General features: G+C 34.0%; 2 protein-coding genes across 2 annotated transcripts; both read right to left on the bottom strand.

Annotated features, from left to right (window-relative positions):
• LOC105155550 (protein NRT1/ PTR FAMILY 8.1-like) lies at nucleotides 917-7,148 on the bottom strand. The gene is made up of 5 exons (XM_020691374.1): nucleotides 7,029-7,148; nucleotides 6,608-6,716; nucleotides 6,300-6,517; nucleotides 4,845-5,404; nucleotides 917-2,002 (listed from the first exon to the last, which is right to left on the bottom strand). The coding sequence occupies exons 1-5, from the start codon at nucleotides 7,092-7,094 to the stop codon at nucleotides 1,078-1,080; spliced, it is 1,878 nt and encodes a 625-aa protein (XP_020547033.1). The 5' UTR covers nucleotides 7,095-7,148; the 3' UTR covers nucleotides 917-1,077.
• Nucleotides 9,203-10,569, bottom strand: LOC110011260. The gene is made up of 2 exons (XM_020691933.1): nucleotides 9,758-10,569; nucleotides 9,203-9,392 (listed from the first exon to the last, which is right to left on the bottom strand). The coding sequence occupies exons 1-2, from the start codon at nucleotides 10,567-10,569 to the stop codon at nucleotides 9,203-9,205; spliced, it is 1,002 nt and encodes a 333-aa protein (XP_020547592.1).

Raw genomic sequence — 21,631 nt, 5'->3', positions numbered from 1 at the left:
TTTTTTCGGCCAAACCAAACAGGTTTCTAATGCGTGCACAAGTGACAAAAAGTCACAAGGGACTTTTTAAAGGGGTGAATAGCAATTTATCCCCTTGTGAAATTAAAAATGAGCACATTACTCCCCTATGAAAAAAATATAACAATTTACCTCCCTATACTTTTTAAAATGAAGCAACTTACCTCCTTATATAGGGAGGTAGATTGCTTCATTTTAAAAATTATAGAGGGGTAAATTGTTGTATTTTAAAAAATATAGAAAGGTAAATCACTATTTATTTTTTCACAAGAGGATAATTTGCTCATTTGCGATATCACAAGGGGGTTGCTTGCATTTTTCCCCTTTTTAAAGTATACGCTTTCTATCAATTTAATATATCAAAATTCAGTTTTCCGATTTGCCTTAATATGTTGCTCTTCATTCAATTTTTCTTCTATTTTTATATTATTTTATCTAAATCGCTCGGAACAAATAAACAAGTTTAGATATAAAAATTATTTATGAAATTTATGATTATAACTTATGTAAAATTTCCAACTTGCCCCTTGTTCTCAGAGTAATAGTGATAGGAATTAGTTATATTTATATCATAATATGTATTTAACTTGCAATGATAAATTATAGTCATTTAAATTTTTTAAATGCATTTCAAATAATTATAAAATTTTGACAGGACCAAGCCAAATTTCTGACTTCAATACTGAATAAAAGTAAAGTAATATATATTGTATGTAAATATAAAAAAAAAAATTAGTATTAAGAATCTATAGAAATTGTAAATTAAGGCGTGCGGTACACCAATTCCTCCACGAGGGTAATTTGATTTGTTCTGAAAAATACAAGGAAATAATTCAATTTTTTTTTTCACAAAAGAATATTTTTGCACATATTTTATATGTATCGAAAGGATTGCTTGCATTTTTCCCAACCATTTTATGCATCGTTTATAAAATTACTAAACAATTCATAGTTCATATATATAAAATAATGTTTCTCCATGAGTACTTACACTTGCAAAAAAGAATCCAAGAAAGCATGAACCAATTCACCAAACTAAAATAGAAGAATCAAATGAACTTATTCTTGATCAGATACTTCTCCCCTTCCACCAAATGGGACTGCATTCAGATTGTAAGACTGCGAAATTCCCCTTTGATCATCCGCACTGGGCATGTTTCCAGCCAGTTCCACCACCACAGAATCATCCCTCACACTCCCACCACCGCCATTTCGTCCTTTATACCTCCACGAAACCCACAAATACACCACAAAATTGACCCCATTAACACCTGTCAGAATCCAGTACAAATAATCGAGCCTGCTCACGTTAAGATCATCCCTCAGCCACCCCTCTCGCACTCCACCCGTAGCTCTCTCAATGATCTTAACAATCGCAGTGCTCAGCCAACTTCCGATCCCAATCTCACTCAAAAACATGGCGCTGCTTAGGCTTCTCGTTCCGTCCGTGGCCTCATCATAGAAGAACTCCAGCTGCCCCACGTACGTGAAAACTTCAGCCATCCCGATAAGAAAGCACTGAGGAAAGAGCCAGAAAATACTCAGACGATCAGAGTAATGATCTCTTCTCTTCTTCTCCACCAACGCAGCTGACACCATGGCAAAAATCGACACAAACAATCCAATTCCCATGCGCTGCAACGAGGTGATGCCCCGCGGATGGCCTGTTTTGGCACGGAGATACGGGACAATGAGCTTTTCGTAGACAGGGACTAGTATCAGAGCGTTTATGGCACTGAAAACAGGAACGGAGCCTGATGGTATTTCGAAATGCGGGCCGAGTTTTCGGTCCATGATGCTGGCCTGCTGGATGAAGAAAGTGGAGAGCTGAGCGAAGGAGATTGCCAGAGCAATGGTTGACGCCCAGACGGGAAGGATCCTGACGAAGGATTTGAATTCTTCTACTTGTGTTACCGTGCAGAGTCTCCAGCGGTTCTTTGTGTTGCATTCTGGCTCTGTTATGACTGCAGCTTTATCCAAGAATCTGTTCTTGGAGAAGAATGTTTGGATTGCTTTTAGTATAATTCTAAAACTTGATATTAGTAATATTAATGTGTTGACAAAGATAATAAAGAGTTAAATGCGAATTTATCGTCTAATATTATAAATAAACAATTTATCCCCATAAAAAAGAAAATCAGTAATTTACACTGTATGTTTTTTAGAATAAAACAATTTAGCTCTCCATCCGATTTTGTCCAATACACGCCCATTTTATATTTTTTTGTTTTAATTATAAAATTACATTTATATTCTTATGTTGGATATAATTGAATTTAAATATGTTAATATATTTATATATATAGTCTAAATTATATATAGAGAGAGAGGGGGGTTGGATGTAGGGAGGACCTACGACAACAACGAGGGGCTGGCGGGGGAGGACCAATGATGGGAGGGGTGGCGAAGGGATTGGGAGAAGAAAAGAGGGGGCAACAATGCGGGCTTGGGGAAGGGAGTCGTCGATGTGGGACTCTTTGGAGGATCGGTCACAGGGAAAGGGAGGGGGTTGCAATTGCGGCACTGGTGGCAGTGGCGATGGTGATGTTTGGGGGTTGATTTAACTTTTTTTAATTATATATATCATGTAATATTTGTTAATATATAATAGTATATGTATTATTATAAATAATAAATATTATTCATATAATATATAATAATATATATTTATAAATAAATAATATTTTATTTTTAAAAATTATAAAAAAAATCACAGCACGGGAATTACACCATCGTTCATTTTGGAAAAAACAAATGGAGTAATTTGCTTTTGTGGTTTAAATACACTTTGCCCCTTGAACTATTTTTATTGTAATATTTACCCATCTAAATTAGAAAATATAATACTCACCCCCTTAGTTGGACAAAATTGACCCTCATGCCTTAGAAAATTATATTATTTTCAAAATATTTAATTTACTTTTACATATATCATCACAAAATTAATAAGTGAAGAATTTAGATTTTTAAAGTAGAATAATAAATTAATATATATATAATAGATACAAAATAAATATAAAATTCCAACAATTCATATATATATATATATATATATATATACTTGTGAACATAAATTGACAATATATGTTTAACAAAAAAGATAAACACTTTTAGGAAAAAAATAATAAATATATTTTATCATATTTTTTAAAAATATAATTACTCAGTTTTATCTAAAAAATTAAACAGTTAATAACTTAATATTTTTACCAAATTAATAAAAAAATTATATGAAAGTATTTTGGATATTTATTATACTCGTTCATTACTAATTTTAAGTCTAAAAATATAAAAAAAAATTAAACTATTTAACTTAATAATTATATTTTACTTTATTATCATTAAAATATTTTTTTTATTAAAATTTTTTTTTCATTAAACTATAAATGCAAAATTGTTAAAAAGATCCTCTGAACTATATATATACACATATATATAACATAGGGGTATGTTTATCCAAATATTTAGTTGTGGGAGGTCAATATTATATTTGTTAAGTTAGACGAGTAAATATTTTATAAAAAATATAATTCAGAGACAAAGTGTATCACAGGAGTTTTGCATTTTTTCCTAAATAAAATAGAAAAAATTGCATAAAACCCCTTGTTACGAAAATTTAGTTAAAAATCTCATTATGTTAAAAATATAGATAAAAAGAACCCTGCATTTCACTTAACGGCATTAATTTTTTTTTAAAATTTCTATTATACAGTTATATAATATAAATTATTATTATTATAATAATCCTTGGATCTTCTATGATTGTATTAGAGCCAATAAGATCTAATCATTTTTTAATAACCATTGATCTTTAATAAATAAAATTGAAGAGTCCAAATTTTGTGTATTTTGAAAATGTATTTTACACATATATATACATATATATATATATACACAATTATGTTAGCCATAGATGTCGGCGGCACGTGTAAGTAACTCTCCGATTTTTTTTTTTAATGGAAAGGGTTTTTTTTTTTTTGCAAGATTATAATTATAATGGGTTCTTATTGCCTATTTAATTAACGTAGTTAAATTTTTAACAATTTTTGTATAACACATAGAGGTATTATGCAATTTTCCCATAAAAAAAATTATAAAATTTAACCTTTACAAAGTGCCAAGAAATTTAGCCAAAATTTATGATCTAATCATAAAATTTAATTAAAAGAGTTATCAATCACATAAAATATCTAAAGAATTGTACTATTTTTTGCATTCCACCTAATTTTTTATTTATTTATATTTTACCATTCAAAATAAATGACTTTTATATGTAACAATCTCATGCCACTTTCCAATAGAATTTCTACCGAAAAACGGCCACATGCATACATATAGGAATTTTTAGGGCGGAAGCGTGATGATTGGGTGGCCAAATTTCTTAAAAACTTAGAGTCGTTGATGGATACTCTTAAAGATAGTGACATGTGGCCAAATTTCTCCTGAAAATGTGTATGGCATGCGGTGGAATGTCCCACCCGAAAGTGGCCTAATTAAGATAATTATGTCTAAATATCGTGTACTTTGGATGGTAAAGTGTACCAAACAAAAAATTTAGGTAACAAAATTCAAAATTGTTATAATTCGAATGACAAAATATAATTTACCTATATATTTTTCTTAATCCAACTTCTTCCTTCCTTTAATGTTGTAAAGGAAAATGACATAGTTGTGCAGAAACTACTGTATATGCATCATGTTATTAATTTGCAAAAACGACACACACAACAGCACTGCACAAAGAAGAAACGCAATTTGGGAATAAAACTTGAGAATTAAAGAACAAAATGGTAAGCATTATGATGTAGGAGGTCTGAAACACTGACCTGTACTGTCCCGTGTGAGGCAGCTTCTGTGCACCATGGATATCAGATTCTCTAGTTTGAACCTCATAAAGATGAGTTACCCGCCCCACCTCAACTCCTCTCACATGGTTCCTCACAGCAGCAACAATGACCTGAACAAATCTGGTAAAAGCACTCCCAACTGGCTTTTGGTACCGATACTTGGAAAAACCAGCACCTAATATGACGCCTGAGATGATCATCGCTGCTGTCGGGATTCCAAATCCCCAAGCCCACCCCATCTCCACTTGTATGTACACCAACAGTGTGATGCCTAAAAGGGCTCCCATGTTAATAGCGAAGAAGAACCAGTTGAAAAACGCATACTTTTTATGTGCTTCGTTTAGGTCGGATTCATCAAACTGGTCTGCGCCAAATGAGGAGACGCACGGCTTGATGCCACCGGTCCCGAGTGCTATAAGCGCCAGCGCACAGTAAAGGAAAGCCTTCTGGCCGGTGGAAGCTGGAATGCATGGTCGCTTGGGGCAATAAGGAGGCCTTAAGCTGTCTACGGATGCTGAAATTGTTAACAACACCATTCCCTGATGTGATGAAACAATGACGATGAGATTCATAGTGATAAATAAAAGTTTGAATCTTTAGGAAAAATGTTCTTTGAGTCCTACAAAATAGGATTGATGTCTGTTTTAGTACCATGGTTAACAGAAAGCTAGTGATAGGATCTAGAGAACTAATGGTTTTGGAAACAAAGGGAGAAAATGACATTTCATAACTAAATTACACTATGTTTTGAAAAATGAAGTAAATTGCAACACATGTCTTTCACAAGGTATTTTTTGCTCATCACATATTTTAGAGGGTAAATTGCATTTAATTCTATATTAAAATAGCTTGCTTTTCTGGCCTCTCATGTGGAGCAATTTTTTCCATCACTTCGAAAAAATATAAGGAATTATTTTATATCTTTTATTCTGACATATATGGCGTATATTTGAACATTTTAAATATTACATTGGGGATGACATTTTTGTAATTAAAAATAAAAAATTATTAAAATTGTAGTGTGTAAAGCATGGAGGAGTTTTTCTTTGCATCATTTTGAAAATTTTGGGAGTTAGTTTCTACCATTAATTTTGACACGAGGGTTTTTTTGAATATTTTGAATGATATCACAGTGGTCAAATTAGAATTAACCTACTCCCCCCCCCCCCCCAGATGGGCTATTTAGTGACGACGTTCGATACCCCCCCCCCCCCCCCCCTCCAGATGGGCTATTTAGTGACGACGTTCGATTCTCATGATAACGACATGATTATCTATTGCATTGAAAGTCGACTTAGAATAACGCTGATCGACTATTCCGTTAACTTTAATATCAAAAGTGACACCAACAATTATCCGTGAAACTAAAAATGCAATTTTACTTTTTATAATTGGGAGAAAGACATTTGTCATAAACGGAAATATGGTTCTTACAACAGCGTAGATGCAAGAGAAGATGATGATGGTACGAAAACGGCCCAAATAGGCATCGGCCAGGAAAGCTCCAAGCAACGTGAGAACATACGCGGCTCCAATCCAGTCCGTGACATGAGTGGCTGCATCCGGCAGAGGCTGATGCATCTCCCGCACCAGATAAGCCACCATGTTTACCGCGATAGCAAAGAACGCCAACCTCTCGGCCACTTCATTCACTACAACACAAAACAGCACGATTTTCATGTTCCATCTCAGACAAAACATTTCTAGTGCAATTAGCAGAAAGAAAAACCATGAAAAAGAACCTATGATGAAAGGGGAGGCTTTCCATCCTCCAGTTGTCTGCTTGTCTGCAATCCTGCCTTTGTAATCCACACATCCATTGGAAACTAAACTTGAAGTATTGCCTTCTTCCTGCAAAAAGTTGGGATCAAGATGGCTTCGGAACAAAGACAAACATTGTGGAAAAACGCAATTTACCCCCTATGACATAAAAGACGAGCAAAAAAAAAAAAAAAAAATCCTGTGAAAAGCAAATAAGAAACAAATTACTCCCCCAGTCGAAAGCGTCGATGGGAGTAATTACTTCATTTTCCAAAACACAGGATACGTAATTTGCGAATTCTTTTTTCTGGAAGTATTTTACCCATTTCATATATAATAATGACGTAAATTGTATTTAACCCCAAATTTTGGGATGCATGCAAATGCGAAATCTGATCATACCGTAACGTTAAACTTGTTTGATTCTAAAATCGCATCCAAGGATGGCTCTCCTGCGTTTATCTCCATGAATACAGTAAGTTATCCCCACTGCAATGCTGATGAGTTTATATGGTCACCCCCTCATTTCACTTATCTGTGATATATAAATATATTTATAGAGAGAGATGGACTTTGACTTTTTATTTGCTGGGTAAATTATAGCAAGTTATTTTGACATTTAACATAATTAGAAGTATTTCGTATATTATTTAAAAATTTATTAATACTCTTAATATTTGATTAAATTATGTAATTATTAGATATAGTTTAGAATTGTAAGCTTTAGCCTTACTGTACTTTTTTTAAAAAAAAAATAGTAAAAATAAATCGAATGAGGTGGATAGAAAATTTTGAAACATTATAAAAAAGACATTATACACTAAGTCCAATTTTTTTTAAAAATATTTTAAAAATTAAATATATAAAATTATAATTCATAGCTTTCAATGACATTTTGATCAGTTAACTATAGAAATGATCCTCTAAAAAAAACTACAAGAAATGAGTGGAAACCTATCAGAAACGCATTTGGCTAGTTGTTGGACAATAATTAAAATTATGGAGTTAGTTATTTTTTAAATAACGAGGACATATTTATAATTATTTCAAATCTCCAATAAACCTGATTATAATTTACCAAAATTTGTAATATTAATTTTCTCCGACTGATTTAATAATTAACATTTGACTAGTATGCTTGAGTTTAGGCCGGACTTTTAGAATAATGCAAGTTGTAGGTTTTTGATCTTTCCTGAATTCGTTGAATCCCCATGGTGTTTAATATTTGAATCAACCAAACTGCCGTCCTATAGTATTCATCAGATTGATCCATGCATAAAGGACAGAGGTTTGGACACTTAATTTACTTTATAAAGGTTGGTGAACAGACAAACAGATGATTAAATAGATAATTTGCAGGCGGACAATCAACTTTAATCGGCCATGATTACAATTATTTTAAAGCTTAACAAGGATTGTCATTTTGGTCAAATCTGTGCAAAATAATTATGTTTCCGGGGTAAAGAGCTATTATTTGTATAATAAAACTGCAAATTTTGTTTTATAAGTATTGAGGTGGCATTTTAAGGATTTGTAGCATTTGAAATAGCAATTTAAGCTTATACTAATGGCAGTATTGTAACAGTAGTTGAATTAGTATGGGAGCAACCGTGGATTTGCACAATTGATCGTCACGCTTGGTTAAAAAATTAGTTGTGCGAAGCTATCATACGCTGAATTATGAGTGAACGCCTACGAATCAAAATCAAGACTAGAAGCGACGCATACGTCTGTTTGTCCGCTTGCTGACCCGCATGCAGTAGGGGCCCTTGGGCCCCCAAGTGCACGCGTTGTTGGCCAAGCCCTTGTGGCTGATGAGCCGTGTTGGTCATCGTGAAGTTCAATTCTTATCGAACGGTAGGATGAAATTCTTTACAGATAATTTAAATACGTGATGGGATATTGTAAGCGACAGTCTGGATTTGCTGTCATGATTCGTAGAGATTCAACCCTTTGTTGTTTCGATTAATTTAGAAAAAATAAAAAAGAAAACAAAACTTATTAATTTTGCATAGTTTGAGTTTTTATTTTTATTTTTTTTAACTTTGTGCCACTAACAACTTGGCACAATTTTTTAATTTTATTAATTATTTGTTATTATATGATATAATATTGATGAGTTAATTATTTTTTTATTATAAAAAAAAATATTTTATTATAATTTTTTTTAAAATAATAACACAAACATGACGAGTCGCGATTTGAAATCGCGACTCGTCATTAAATTAATCCCAAAAAATGCAAAATTCCCCAAGTCGGGAAACAAAATCCCAACTTGGAGTCGGGATTCTGAAACCCGACTTGAAGTCGGGATCCTGAATCCCCACTTGGGAAATTCTGCTTTTTTTTTTTCGTTTAAATTATTATTATATAATTTAATTTATATATAATTAATTTTAACAATATACTAAAATCCAAAATTAATAAAATTAACATTGCATTAACTTAAAAAATTACAATTAAGGGTACAAATGTAATAGTTATTTATTTTGTACAATTATAAAAAATTACATTAAATGTATAAATGTAAAAGTGTATATTTTTGTACAATTGTAAAAAATACAAAAAATATACAATTAATCCTGGCTACCCGGTACTGGCACATCCGATTGTGTTGAAGAATTTCTTTGTTGTGCTTGTTGTCGTGCACGCCTTTGCGCCCAATCCATCTCGTCGTGAATACGTGTTGTTTCATTTCGACCAAGGCGCGAAGAGATGCGAATAGTAGGATCATGGACCAACTCAAATCCGGTACATCCCAATAATCTTCGGAATGTACAGGTTCAAATGACTTAGAATATGTATTCTTATAAGTCATTATATCGTAATAATCCTTCACCATTGATGCAGCATTAATCATGAATGCAGCGCATACCTTTTGAGCGTGACTGCAAGGTATACCAAATTGAGTCCATTTGCCGCAAGAACATTCTCGGTTCGCAATTTTGACAACATGGGTGTTGACTCCATGTCCACCGTGACGTCTTGTAACAACCGAGGCGGACTGTTGGAACTGATGGTATTTGGTGACGGTATGTTCAACAGAATTTTGATGCCAACGTGTGAACATCTTATATGCAAAATCCGTCCACAGTTGGTTGTTGGTCAACATTACAGTACTTCTTGCTAACCTCTCACGGAAATAATGGACACTTCGCTGAAACGTCATCTCAGCAATTGCTGTCAACGGTAGGCGGCGAGCCCCTTTCAATACTCCATTTATGCATTCCGACATATTTGTCGTCAGAATTCCGCATCGCCATCCACCGTCATGTGATGCTGTCCATTTTTCCTTGTCGATCCTATCTAACCACTGAAACGCCTCGAGGGAGTGTTTCTTTATCTCCTCCATAGTGCGATTGAATTTTCTGATCTGATATTCAGAGCCAGCTCTCCAACAATGATCCTTCAACACAACATTTTTGTATTTACTGTTGAAATTGGAACACACATGCCGCAAGCAATATCGGTGCACGCCGTTAGGTGGCACGAAATCCAGACATTCACGTACAGCTCTTGTGATACCAGCATGGCGGTCAGAAATAAGGCAGATACCCCGTCGCCCTCGTATAATGTGTCTGCTCAATTGTCTAAGAAACCACTTCCAAGATAAAAGTGATTCTTCATCGACAATAGCAAAAGCAAGAGGAAGTACCTGTTGATTTCCATCCATGGTAGCAACAATCAACATCTTGTGCTTGTACTTTGTATATAGATGGGTCCCATCTACACTGATAAGGTTGCGACAGTGTTGGAACCCTTCAATGCACGGCTGGAACGCCCATAATACGTACCCTATCACATATGCACCGGTTGATGTGTCGCGGGCTTTATGTTGCCATTCAACAATCGTTCCTGGATTATACTTTTGGAGAGCTCCCAAGTATTTGGGTAGCTTTTGAACGGAGCTCTCCCATGTGCCATAAACCATCTCATGTGCCATTTTCAAACTGTACCATGCCTTTTGATATGCTATATCGTATCCGGTATGGTCTTTCACAGTCTGGATGACATGCTTGATTCCGTACGACGGGTTGCATTTTACATGTCCTAACAATAAAGAAGCAACATATACTCTATCTAAATTACCGTGTTCGAGGGACATTTGATTCAATATACATGTATGGTCCCCTCCGTATTTTGTTATTGTCCACCTTCCCATTTTTGGTTTGTAAATGCCTCGCAGCTCCCATCTACACCGCATAGCTGCAAAAAATAAACACGAATCAGTCGAACAATTTTGTATGCTTAGACATATACGACAAAAATATATATATATATATACCTTCGGTGGTATGCCTACACAATACTTTCCACTTGGTCTTTGAACTCTCAGGTACCCAATACTCGCGTCGGGCATATCTTATTGAGTGATCTTTCACCGCCTCGATTAAAGCTTCTTTATTTTTGAAAAGCATTCCCACATCAAGTCTGCCTTCGTTTTTGTCATAAAATTTTGCATACCTTAAGTTCGGTACATCAATGGAATCCACTGGTACCTTCGGGAATGTTTGTTCAAAAAATGGTATGGAGCGGTAAAATGTTTCCTGAGAAGTTCGTTGTGGCGTAACCGGCTGAGAGGATGTCGACGTACCTTGTGCAACATTTTCGGCGACAACATTTATGTCAACATCTTCTATTCCATCCTCAGGTGGAATTGGATAATCCACTTCATCCGGTTCGGAAGCTGCATCTGATTCATTAGCCAGGCTGTCCGCAATAGGGTCTTCTGGCTCGGCAATGTGTTGTGCAGAAGTTGGTATAAAATGGGAGGTGGATGGAGTATGTGAGTGGGTGGGCTCTGTGTAATTAAGTTCAATATTATCGAGCCCTTGTGTGACATACACCACATTCGGAGTATAACAATCTGTATCATAATTTGATGTTCCTGCACCAAAATCGGGGTTAGAAGTACCTGCATCGAAATTAGAGTTATAGGTACCTGTGAAATTTTCGTAGTTGGAGGATGACGGAAATCCTTGGCTCGATAACATCGCCATGTATTCTCCTCACTGTTGACTCATTTGTGAGTTGTCATCCACCAACTGCCGGGAATCGAAAGCTCCCCAACCTCGGCCAATTTGTGGAGCATCGTCGTGCTCGATTTCCACCGTTTCGACGAATATTTCCATTAGTGGAAACCCAACTGTAGGATCAGTAAAGAATGACAATGTATCGTCATCCTTTATTGGTATCAGTGTTTCCTTAATTCGCCCTAGGTATTGGCACGAATGTTTTGCAGAAACATTCAATGAAAATCGGGAGCTATCAACACCAATTTTTTTGTAGATTTTTGACAAAAATTGATCATAACTGGATGAACGGGGGATCCTCATCGCTGCAATGGGCGTCTGATCATATGTAACAGACCATCCATCACTCGATAATTCACCACCAAAATACAAAAAAATCTCAATGCGAGAAGATGAAGTTGACATTTTTTTTTGCAAGTTTCTACGTAAAATTACTCTTCGTATTTGATATGGGATGAACGAGCCTTATTAAAGGCTGGTAGGCGACCTCCCAGCCTTTATTAAAGGCTGGCCAACGTACCAGCCTTTAATAAAGGCTGGTACATGCCAGCCATCTATCCCATCACCGTGATGGGATAGATATGCATGTAAATATACATATAAATATATCATATACATATAAATATATAATATATAAAGCCATGTTGTTGAAGTTATATTGGATAATTCAGCAGTCCTTTATCTCTCTGCTTAATATGCAGTATTTATTTGATAATAATAGCAGTCACGTAAAGAATACAAGAAAAGAGGAGTATGAACTCCCAAGGAATTTAGATCAACTAAATAAATGGACAATTCCTAAAGTAAATCCTAGATTAATTTACAATTTCGGAAGATTTGATTTCTGGAAAACTAAACAAGTAGTAAAAACTACAGAAGAAGCTATCTCTCTTGATAATGAGGAAAAAGTAATAAAACTTTTGGATTCTATGGATATAAGGCATTACCAAGAAGAATATAAATTTTTACATATTGGTATTGTTCAAATAGCCTTTAAGCCTCTAACATTAGAAGGTTTACCAGAAAGCTTTTTAGCTGTCCTAAGAGATGCCAGAAATCTAGATTGGAAGAAATCTCTAATAGGAATAATCCAATCTAGTCTAGCCCACGGGCCAGTATTTTTTAATGTTTACCCAAATCTACAGTTATCTATGTCGGATGTTAATATACTTGATGCACTAACGTTAAATGTTAAGACCCATGGATATAATTATACACCTGGATCAGAATTAATATGTATATGTTATAGAATTTACTATAAGCTTCTCCATACACTCAATCCTAATTGTAAGACACAAGATAATAAAACTCTTGAACAAACAGTATTCTTTGAAACAAATTTACAGAATTCAAGAATTAATACTAGGAGACAAATAAAATGGAGCGAAGTAGAGTTTCCAGAACATTGGGTAATTGAGAAGGAGGTCCCCATTAGAAGTAATACTGAAAGAATTTTCTAAAAAAAGGTGGGAACCCTTTAGAAAATGGTTTTTTAAAAATTTCCCTCCTGACAAACAAAATGAGATTTCAAACCAATTCTATAAGAAATTATCTGTATGGAATAAGAAAGTTACCTTTGTTCCATGGTTTATAACCAAATATTCAAAACAATATTTAAATGTGTTAGAGAGAAAATATTTCCTAGAAAACGGAAAAATCCTTAATAATGTCTTTCCCCCTCAACAACCTTTCAAAATGAATTCTAATGAAACTGAGATTAATTTTAAAGCATTTTCCAAATTAATTGAAGATAACACCTTAATAGTTACAATAACAGAAATAAATGAGTTACTAAAGAAGCAAAATTATGCCAACTTATACTTAAATGTTATAGGAGAACAAATTATGGAATTAAATAATAAGATAGATAAGATTATGGAGTGGCAAAAGAATTGGCAAAAGGAAATTAACTCAACTAAAACAATAGTTGAAGAGACAAGAGGAGAAATTATCGCAAGACCCTCAATACAACCACCCCCAGATATTGTAGGTTTTAATTTAAAACCTATAGGAGACTTAGAAAAACTATTAGATCAGAAATTTAAAACTGTAAAATTAAATACTCTAAATAATGAAGGAGATCCTCAGGATTATGAAGACGAATTTATGGAGGAAATTAACAAAATAGAAAAATTCGCTAGGAAGCCAATGCAAATCAAATTTTATTATCCTAGGCCAACATCCCAAGATGTCCTTTATGAAGAACAAGAGATAATTGACCAAAATAGTTATAATGGGAAACAAATTTATGAATGGAACATTGATGGATTTACAGAAAGACAAATTTATAATACTATACATAGAATGATGATGTACAGTACTATTTGTAAAGGAAATAATAATTCCGATAAAGCTATTGCTAAAATGATCATAGCTGGATTTACTGGCCAATTAAAGGGATGGTGGGATAATTATCTCAGCCAAACTGATAAAGATGAAATATTAAATACAGTAAAAATTGAAAATAATATCTCAGAAGAGAAAGCAGTTTATACATTAAGCAAAAACATAGTTGAGCATTTTACAGGTAGATGGTCAGATAATAGTGAAAATATTCGAACACTTTTACAGAATTTAAAATGTAAAACATTAACTTCATTTAGATGGTACAAAGATGTATTCCTCAGTAGAGTAATGGAACTCCCAGAGTCAAATGATTCTCATTGGAAGTCTAAATTTATAGACGGCCTCCCTCATCTTTTTGCAGAAAGGGTTAGAAATGTCCTAAGAAAAGGAGACCTGCACATAAACTATAATCAATATACTTATGGGAAGTTAATTGGAACCTGCATTCAGGAAGGATTAAATTTATGCAACGAAATTAGATTAAATAAGCAAATTAAAAGACAAAATTTGACAGAGAAAAGCCAATTAGGACAGTTTTGTGCCCAATTTGGGATGGAAATGAAACCATCCGATAAATCAAAAATCTCTAGGAATAGAACTTCGAGGTTTAAGGAAAAAAGGTACAAAAAGAGAAAATTTAGAAAAGAAATAAATAAAGAAAAAGACTTAGCTAGAAAAAATGATTGGAAAGCTAAGAATAATACCACAAAGAAAATAAGAAGGTGCTATATTTGTGGAGAAACAGATCATCTTGCTAATAGATGCAGAAACAAAAAAGCTAGAAGGCTGAAAAAGAAAATAAATAATCTTAATTTACAAGAAGAAGATAAACAAGAAATACATATTTTCGGAAAAAGAAGAATCCTCTGAATTAGAAGAATCGGAAAAGCAAAATGAACTTAAAAATATCGAAGAGAATTTTGAATATTCATCAACCACTTCTGAATCTGAAGAAGAAGAGCCATCTTGCTCATGTAGGCAGGAAGAAAATTCACATCAAGAATTTTATGAATTAATGGCAAAATTTAAAGAAATGGGAAAAATAAATGTTCTCACAGATAATCATATTATTGAATTACTTAGGGAAATAAAGGATCCTGAAGTTAGGGACATTATCCTAAGCAAGATTGATAGTAATAATGCCTCCACATCTGAGCCTATCCCATTTCATGATAGGACTATTAATAAACCCTATGAACCATATACAATAGCTGAGGTCGAGAAATTACTTAATGAAAAACATTCCATTAGAGATAACCCCTCTACTATAGAGGATCTCAAAATTGAAATCGAAAAGTTAAAAGAAGAGATAAAAAATATTAAAAAATACAACCAGTCTCTTACAAACAGACTTGAAAGGATTGAAATTAGTAAAAATAAAGAAATAGAAGAAGAAAATAATAATAAGGAAATAGGGGAAGAAAAATACGAGGAAGAATTTTTATCCACTTTAGAAATAGTCACTAGTCAAAAATGGAATGTCAAAATTGATCTCTTAATAAATAACAATTTTAGGAAAACATTTACGGCTCTTGTTGACAGTGGAGCAGATATTAACTAATTAAAGAAGGCCTTATACCTACTAGGTATTTTGAAAAAACGACCCACTCTTTATCATCTGCCAATGGCCAAAAACTAAATATAAGCTTTAAAATTCCAAAAGCTTACATATGTAATAATAAAAAATGTATTCCAACAAGCTTCTTGCTAATAAAAGATTTAACAAATGAAATTATCCTTGGAACACCTTTCCTTAAAAAGATTTTTCCGATAAAAAATATTAATGAAAAGGGTATAATAGGAACCTATGATAATGAAATAATAAAATTTGAATTCATCACCCAACCAATAGACAGGGTTATAAATGAAATAAAAGATTTAATAATATTTAAAACTAACCAAATATGCTTTATTAAGGAAGAAATAAATTCAATACAGATAAATGAATTACTTAAAAATCCTAAATTACAAGGGAAGATTAAAATGATCCAAAATAAATTTGAACTAGAAATATGTGATGAACATCCCAATGCATTTTGGCATAGAAAAAAATATATTGTTAACCTTCCTTATGAGAGTGAATTTTCAGAAGCGAACATCAACACTAAGGCAAGACCATGCCAAATGAATAGTGAATACTTAGAATTATGTAAAAATGAAATTAATTCTTTAATTGAGAAAAAACTAATTAGATCTTCAAAGTCACCATGGTCATATACTGCATTTTATGTTAACAAACATGCAGAAAAAGAAAGAGGAAAACCTAGACTCGTAATAAATTATAAACCTCTTAATAAAGTCTTAAAATGGATAAGGTATCCGATTCCTAATAAAAAGGACTTGTTAGACAGGTTACATAGGGCAATAATTTTCTCAAAATTTGACTTGAAATCAGGCTATTGGCAAATTCAAATAAATGAATCAGATAGATACAAAACAGCATTCACAGTCCCATTTGGACACTATGAATGGAATGCTATGCCATTTGGACTAAAAAATGCTCCTTCAGAATTCCAAAATATTATGAATGATATTTTTAATCAATTCTCTAATTTTATCATTGTTTATATTGATGATATCCTAGTGTTCTCAAATAGTATTGAGGACCATTTTAAGCATTTAGAAATGTTTAAAACCTTAGTTATCCAAAATGGTTTGGTTTTATCAAAATAAAAAATGAGCATTTTTCAAACAAAAGTCAGATTTCTTGGCCATCATATTGAAAAGGGGGAGATTATACCCATCAATAGAAGTATTGAATTCACTGATAAATTCCCTGATAAAATTACTGACAAAACTCAACTACAAAGATTTCTAGGCAGTCTAAATTATATAGCCCCCTACTATAAGAACCTTGCCCAAGATACAGCAATATTGTATGATAGGCTTAAGAAGAATCCATCAGAATGGACTAATGAACATAGAAGAGCAGTTAGGTTAATTAAACAAAAGGTAAAATCATTACCATGTTTAATTCTTGCTAATCCAAATTGGAAGAAAATTATTGAAACAGATGCATCTGATATTGGATTTGGAGGAATACTAAAACAAATTGATGATAATAAACAAGAATTCCTAGTTAGATTCCATTCAGGAAAATGGAAAGCAGCCCAAAGAAATTATGCTACGGTTGCTAAAGAAGTTCTTGCAATTGTTAAATGTGTTTTAAAGTTTCAAGATGATTTACTTAATCAAGAATTCACTATTAGGACAGATTGTTCTGCTGCTAAATTTATGTTTAATAAAGATTTTAAACATGATGTTTCTGAACAAATGTTTGCTAGGTGGCAAGCACATCTTGCCCCATTTAATTTCTCCATTGAATATATTAAAGGAGAGACAAATAGTCTCCCTGATTTCCTTTCAAGAGAATATATTGATGGAAATAAATCTGGATGAATTTGATAATGAAATATTTAGAGGAATGAATATTTCCTCAACAATTCCAAATGGTTGGATTGAAGAAATGGTCATAGGAGAAAGATATTTTATGAATGGAGTTCATTGGCCTATTTACCATTGGAAATTTTGGGACGAACCAATTGAATATAAGACAAGATTAAAATGAATTCAAAAAATAATCAGAAAACGAATTGATAAAATCAATGAAGTAATTTCTGATATTCTCATACAATTTCCAGATGCAAATATCACTGCAGAAAATCGTATGAAACAACTTTGGATAGCAAATTTGCTATACCATCAGCAAATTGCTGGTCTTTATGCGGGCTAATGAATCATCTTTGTTTTTCAGGAATGCTCCCCTAAAGGGGAAGAGGAAGAAATTCCTCCTCTAATCAGAGAGGAGGTAGGTTCCGAGCCGGTGATATTGTCAGGCATGGGAATAGAGCCTTAGTAAGAGAAAATATTTCAGGAATAGGAAAATTTAATAACATCCCTGAAGAAGAGAATGAACTCTTCAAACAGTTCCTTGAATTTAAAAAGGAACATAAGAAATTAACGACTGATGAATCATCAGCCTCTTATGCAAAAATGTTGCAGGAAGATGAAGATGAATTGGTTAATTACAAATTTAGCGAACACCACGAGATAATTATACTCCTTGAAAATGATGACTTGAGGTGAGAAAATGACCCATGGTATCCAATGAAAAGGTATCTTAATGTAGCATCTTTTCCAGCAGGGTCCTATAAGCCTAGGGCACATTACGAATATATCCTTAAGGCTACCCAAAGTGTTGAAATTAATCACACATTTTCTAGCAATGGGAAGGAGTTCAATTATTCCAAAGCAGTAATTAAAAAATTCATCACTGCTGTTGAATGGGGAATTAACCCCTTAGGGGAAAAAGAATACTTTCACTCAGAGTTAAAAAATACAATAAAATTGAACTACTGGGATTATGTTGAGGCGTTCAATAAGGCTTTTCTCTATGAAAATTATAAAAGAAAACATACATGGTTTTTCAAAATTTGTCCACTAGTTTTTCAACAGGAGATACCAAATTGGGTATACCAATGGTGGATAAGCTTCGGCCCATCAATTACTATTCTTCCTGAAATCTTCCAGGATTATTATACAGAATGGCTAAATTATTCGCCGAAAATAATACAGGCAGAAAAATCAAGGAAATGGATAAAAGGAATGGCTTCACTCTATTTTTTCACTGAATTCTCTATCCCATGGATCTGGAAATGGCTGCCAGAGGTAGGAATTACCCTACAGAAAATCCCTTGCATAAAAAGGAGGTTTTGTTCGAAATTCTGGAACAAGCTAATGCAAATTGATCCCGAGACCAAGAAATACTATGGTCAAGAGATCATCAATGAGATGGAGGAAAAATTGCAGGAATATAAAGTTCTTGCAGAAAAGGAAGAAAATCAGGCACCCAATCCTTTTGAGCATATCTCCCAGAGAATTCTGAATAAGAAGGGGGTAATCACTAAAAATCAGATGATTGAGGAATACCTCAAGCAAATGGAAAATGATTTGAAAAAGAATCTTTCGGGAATTGCTTCTCCCATGGAGACCTCAAGCAAAAATGGGAAAAATAAATTTTCTTGTCTCGCTGGGGAAGCTCAAAATCCATTTGAAAAATCTTCTCAAGAAGAATTCCTTGACAATCTTTTTAAAGGAATCCGGGAGACACTAAAAGGAAAATCAAAAATGGACATTTCAGAATCATCTGAAGAAAAAGAAGATCACAAGCAGTCGGGATCAGAGTCGGAAGGAACTAGCTTCTCCAGACTCATGAAGAAATGAACTGACAGCATGGCAAGTCATCAAAAATTGACCGAATGACACGTGTCGAAAATGAGAGGACACTTGGCAGATGGAGGCCATGCGGACGTGAAGAATTGATTTCAAGTCCGAACCCACTGGTTATAAATAGAATCTTCTCCCCCCTTTTTCTGTAAGCCCTCGGAAGCCTTCATGTGCTGAAGCTGAGGCATTTCCACTTGTAATTTCTTTCTTTTCCCTTAGTTATAAAAACTTTTCATTTGGCATAAGAAGAAACCACCTGTAAGTTTTCTTATTTAAATTTTTGCATTCGTTATTTCCATTCTTGTTTATGTTTTTGTTAGCCTAATGCAAGGCTAAGTTGCTGCTGCTGAATTATCCAAGTATAACAGAGATAGCATGGCTATATGTATATATATATATAATATAAAAAAAAAAGAGTATTTTTCATTACTGATAAACATAAGGAGAAATTGAGGGAACTTAATGATAAGGCTCTCTGGGTCGTAGGTTTAAATTATGGGTATGAATGAGGTCGGCCTTGCCATCGCTGCCCGATTTTGCCAATTTTTATATATATATAATAATAGATATACAATATACATATATAATATATAATATATAAATATATTATGATATATAATATATAATAATATATTATACATATAAATATATTATATGTATATATAATATTATATATATAATATATATATATATATTAAAGGGGGCTGGCCGCGCGGGCCAGCCATTGATTAAGGCTGGCCTAAATTTTTTTTAATTTTTTAAAATAAAAATTTTCCCCTACCCTCATCCACCATTATAAATTGGACGGATGAAGGTGGGTGGAAACTCACTTCATCCACCAGCAAAAATTTTCACCCACCTTCATCTTATACCGTGAGTGGAGAGGTGGCGATCGGAGACGCACACCTTCCATTTCCGTGTAGGGGAAGCCACAATTACCCTACAAGATGTACAAATAATTTGGGCACTCCCAATAGACGGCGAGCCGGTGACTGAAATTGATTTCGACCGCACAACACAACAATGGCAAGAATATTGCCTGACTTACATAGGCTTTAGTCCGGATGCAAATGTGTTGAAGGGCTCGAGATTACAGGCATGGCAATTACATCTCATTTGGCGGCGGTCGAAATTACTTATAATACTCCCCAGGCTGTCGTCGTCCAGTACGCACGTGCCGTTGCATTACTTTTATTTGGGGGATTGATGTGCCCAGATTCCTCAGGTAACTATGTCTCATTACTATATCTTTCAAAATTAGAAGATATAGAAACCGCGAGGAACTACAGTTGGGGGAGTGCTGTGCTGGCATTTTTATATCGCGAATTGTGCAATGCCAGCACAAAAGGCAAAGCGGCAATTGGTGGAGCGCTGCAATTGCTACAGGTAAAATTGACTTAAAAAGTCTTACACAATTTTATTTTTTTTTTGCTATTGATATTCATTAATAACACATATTTGTATTGTTCGTGTAGATTTAGGCGTGGTCACGGATTACGCTACTTTGTCCTGGACTTGGTGCCCAACGACTATTTATGGGCCAAGTGCAAATGGACAATAATCGCTGGCTCCCAGCAGCACCATATGGTGCTACTTGGAATTGTCAGCACACTTTCACCACTACAGTTCGGGGAACTGTACGAGTAATACGAGAAATTTTGGATGAGATGCAGGCGGATCAGGTAACTAAATTTTAATATTATTCGTATATTTATACCGTTTCCTTAAATTCATATTAATTTACATCTTTGTTTTTATTACAGTTCATATGGCAGCCGTATGACATGGACTCGGATGTCATTATGGCTTACGCCGATGAATTGAACCCCCAGTTGTGGAGGTCATCTGTTCCGTTAATATTCTACGCAATAGTTGAAATGCATCGTCCCGAACGAGTTGTTCGCCAATTCGGGATGAGGCAGAATGTACCAGAATCGACGGATATCCGTGATATGAGCCTCCATCAGATTTCCCGTAAAAATCACGCGGGCGCAGATTGGTCTTTGCAACACATACAATACATCAATAGATGGCAAAGACGATATGACACGGTTGTACATAGGCCACTCATTTCTAATAGAAGGGAAACAGAACGAGGTTATTGGGAGTGGTACTACAACATAACAAGAAATTTCGTGTCGTCATCTACTGATAGACGTGTGGAAAGCGGGTACCAACCTGGAGAAGCACCTATGTTGCAAGTTGTGGTACGTTATTATATAATATTACATGTTTTATTTTATATATATTTTTAACAACACAAGGCTAATTATTTTTCTACACTTTTCAGGCAAATGAGGTGAATGCCCTTGAAACTTTATGTCGATCTAGACCACCAAATATCGAAGGATATAGTCAATTGGTGGATAGATTTGAACATGGGTTACATATTATCAAGGA

This window comes from Sesamum indicum, linkage group LG2 (genome assembly GCF_000512975.1).
Source record: "Sesamum indicum cultivar Zhongzhi No. 13 linkage group LG2, S_indicum_v1.0, whole genome shotgun sequence".
Lineage (NCBI taxonomy): Eukaryota > Viridiplantae > Streptophyta > Magnoliopsida > Lamiales > Pedaliaceae > Sesamum > Sesamum indicum.
The sequence above is the reverse complement of the archived record's forward strand: the minus strand, read 5'-3'. Positions and strand labels throughout refer to the sequence as shown.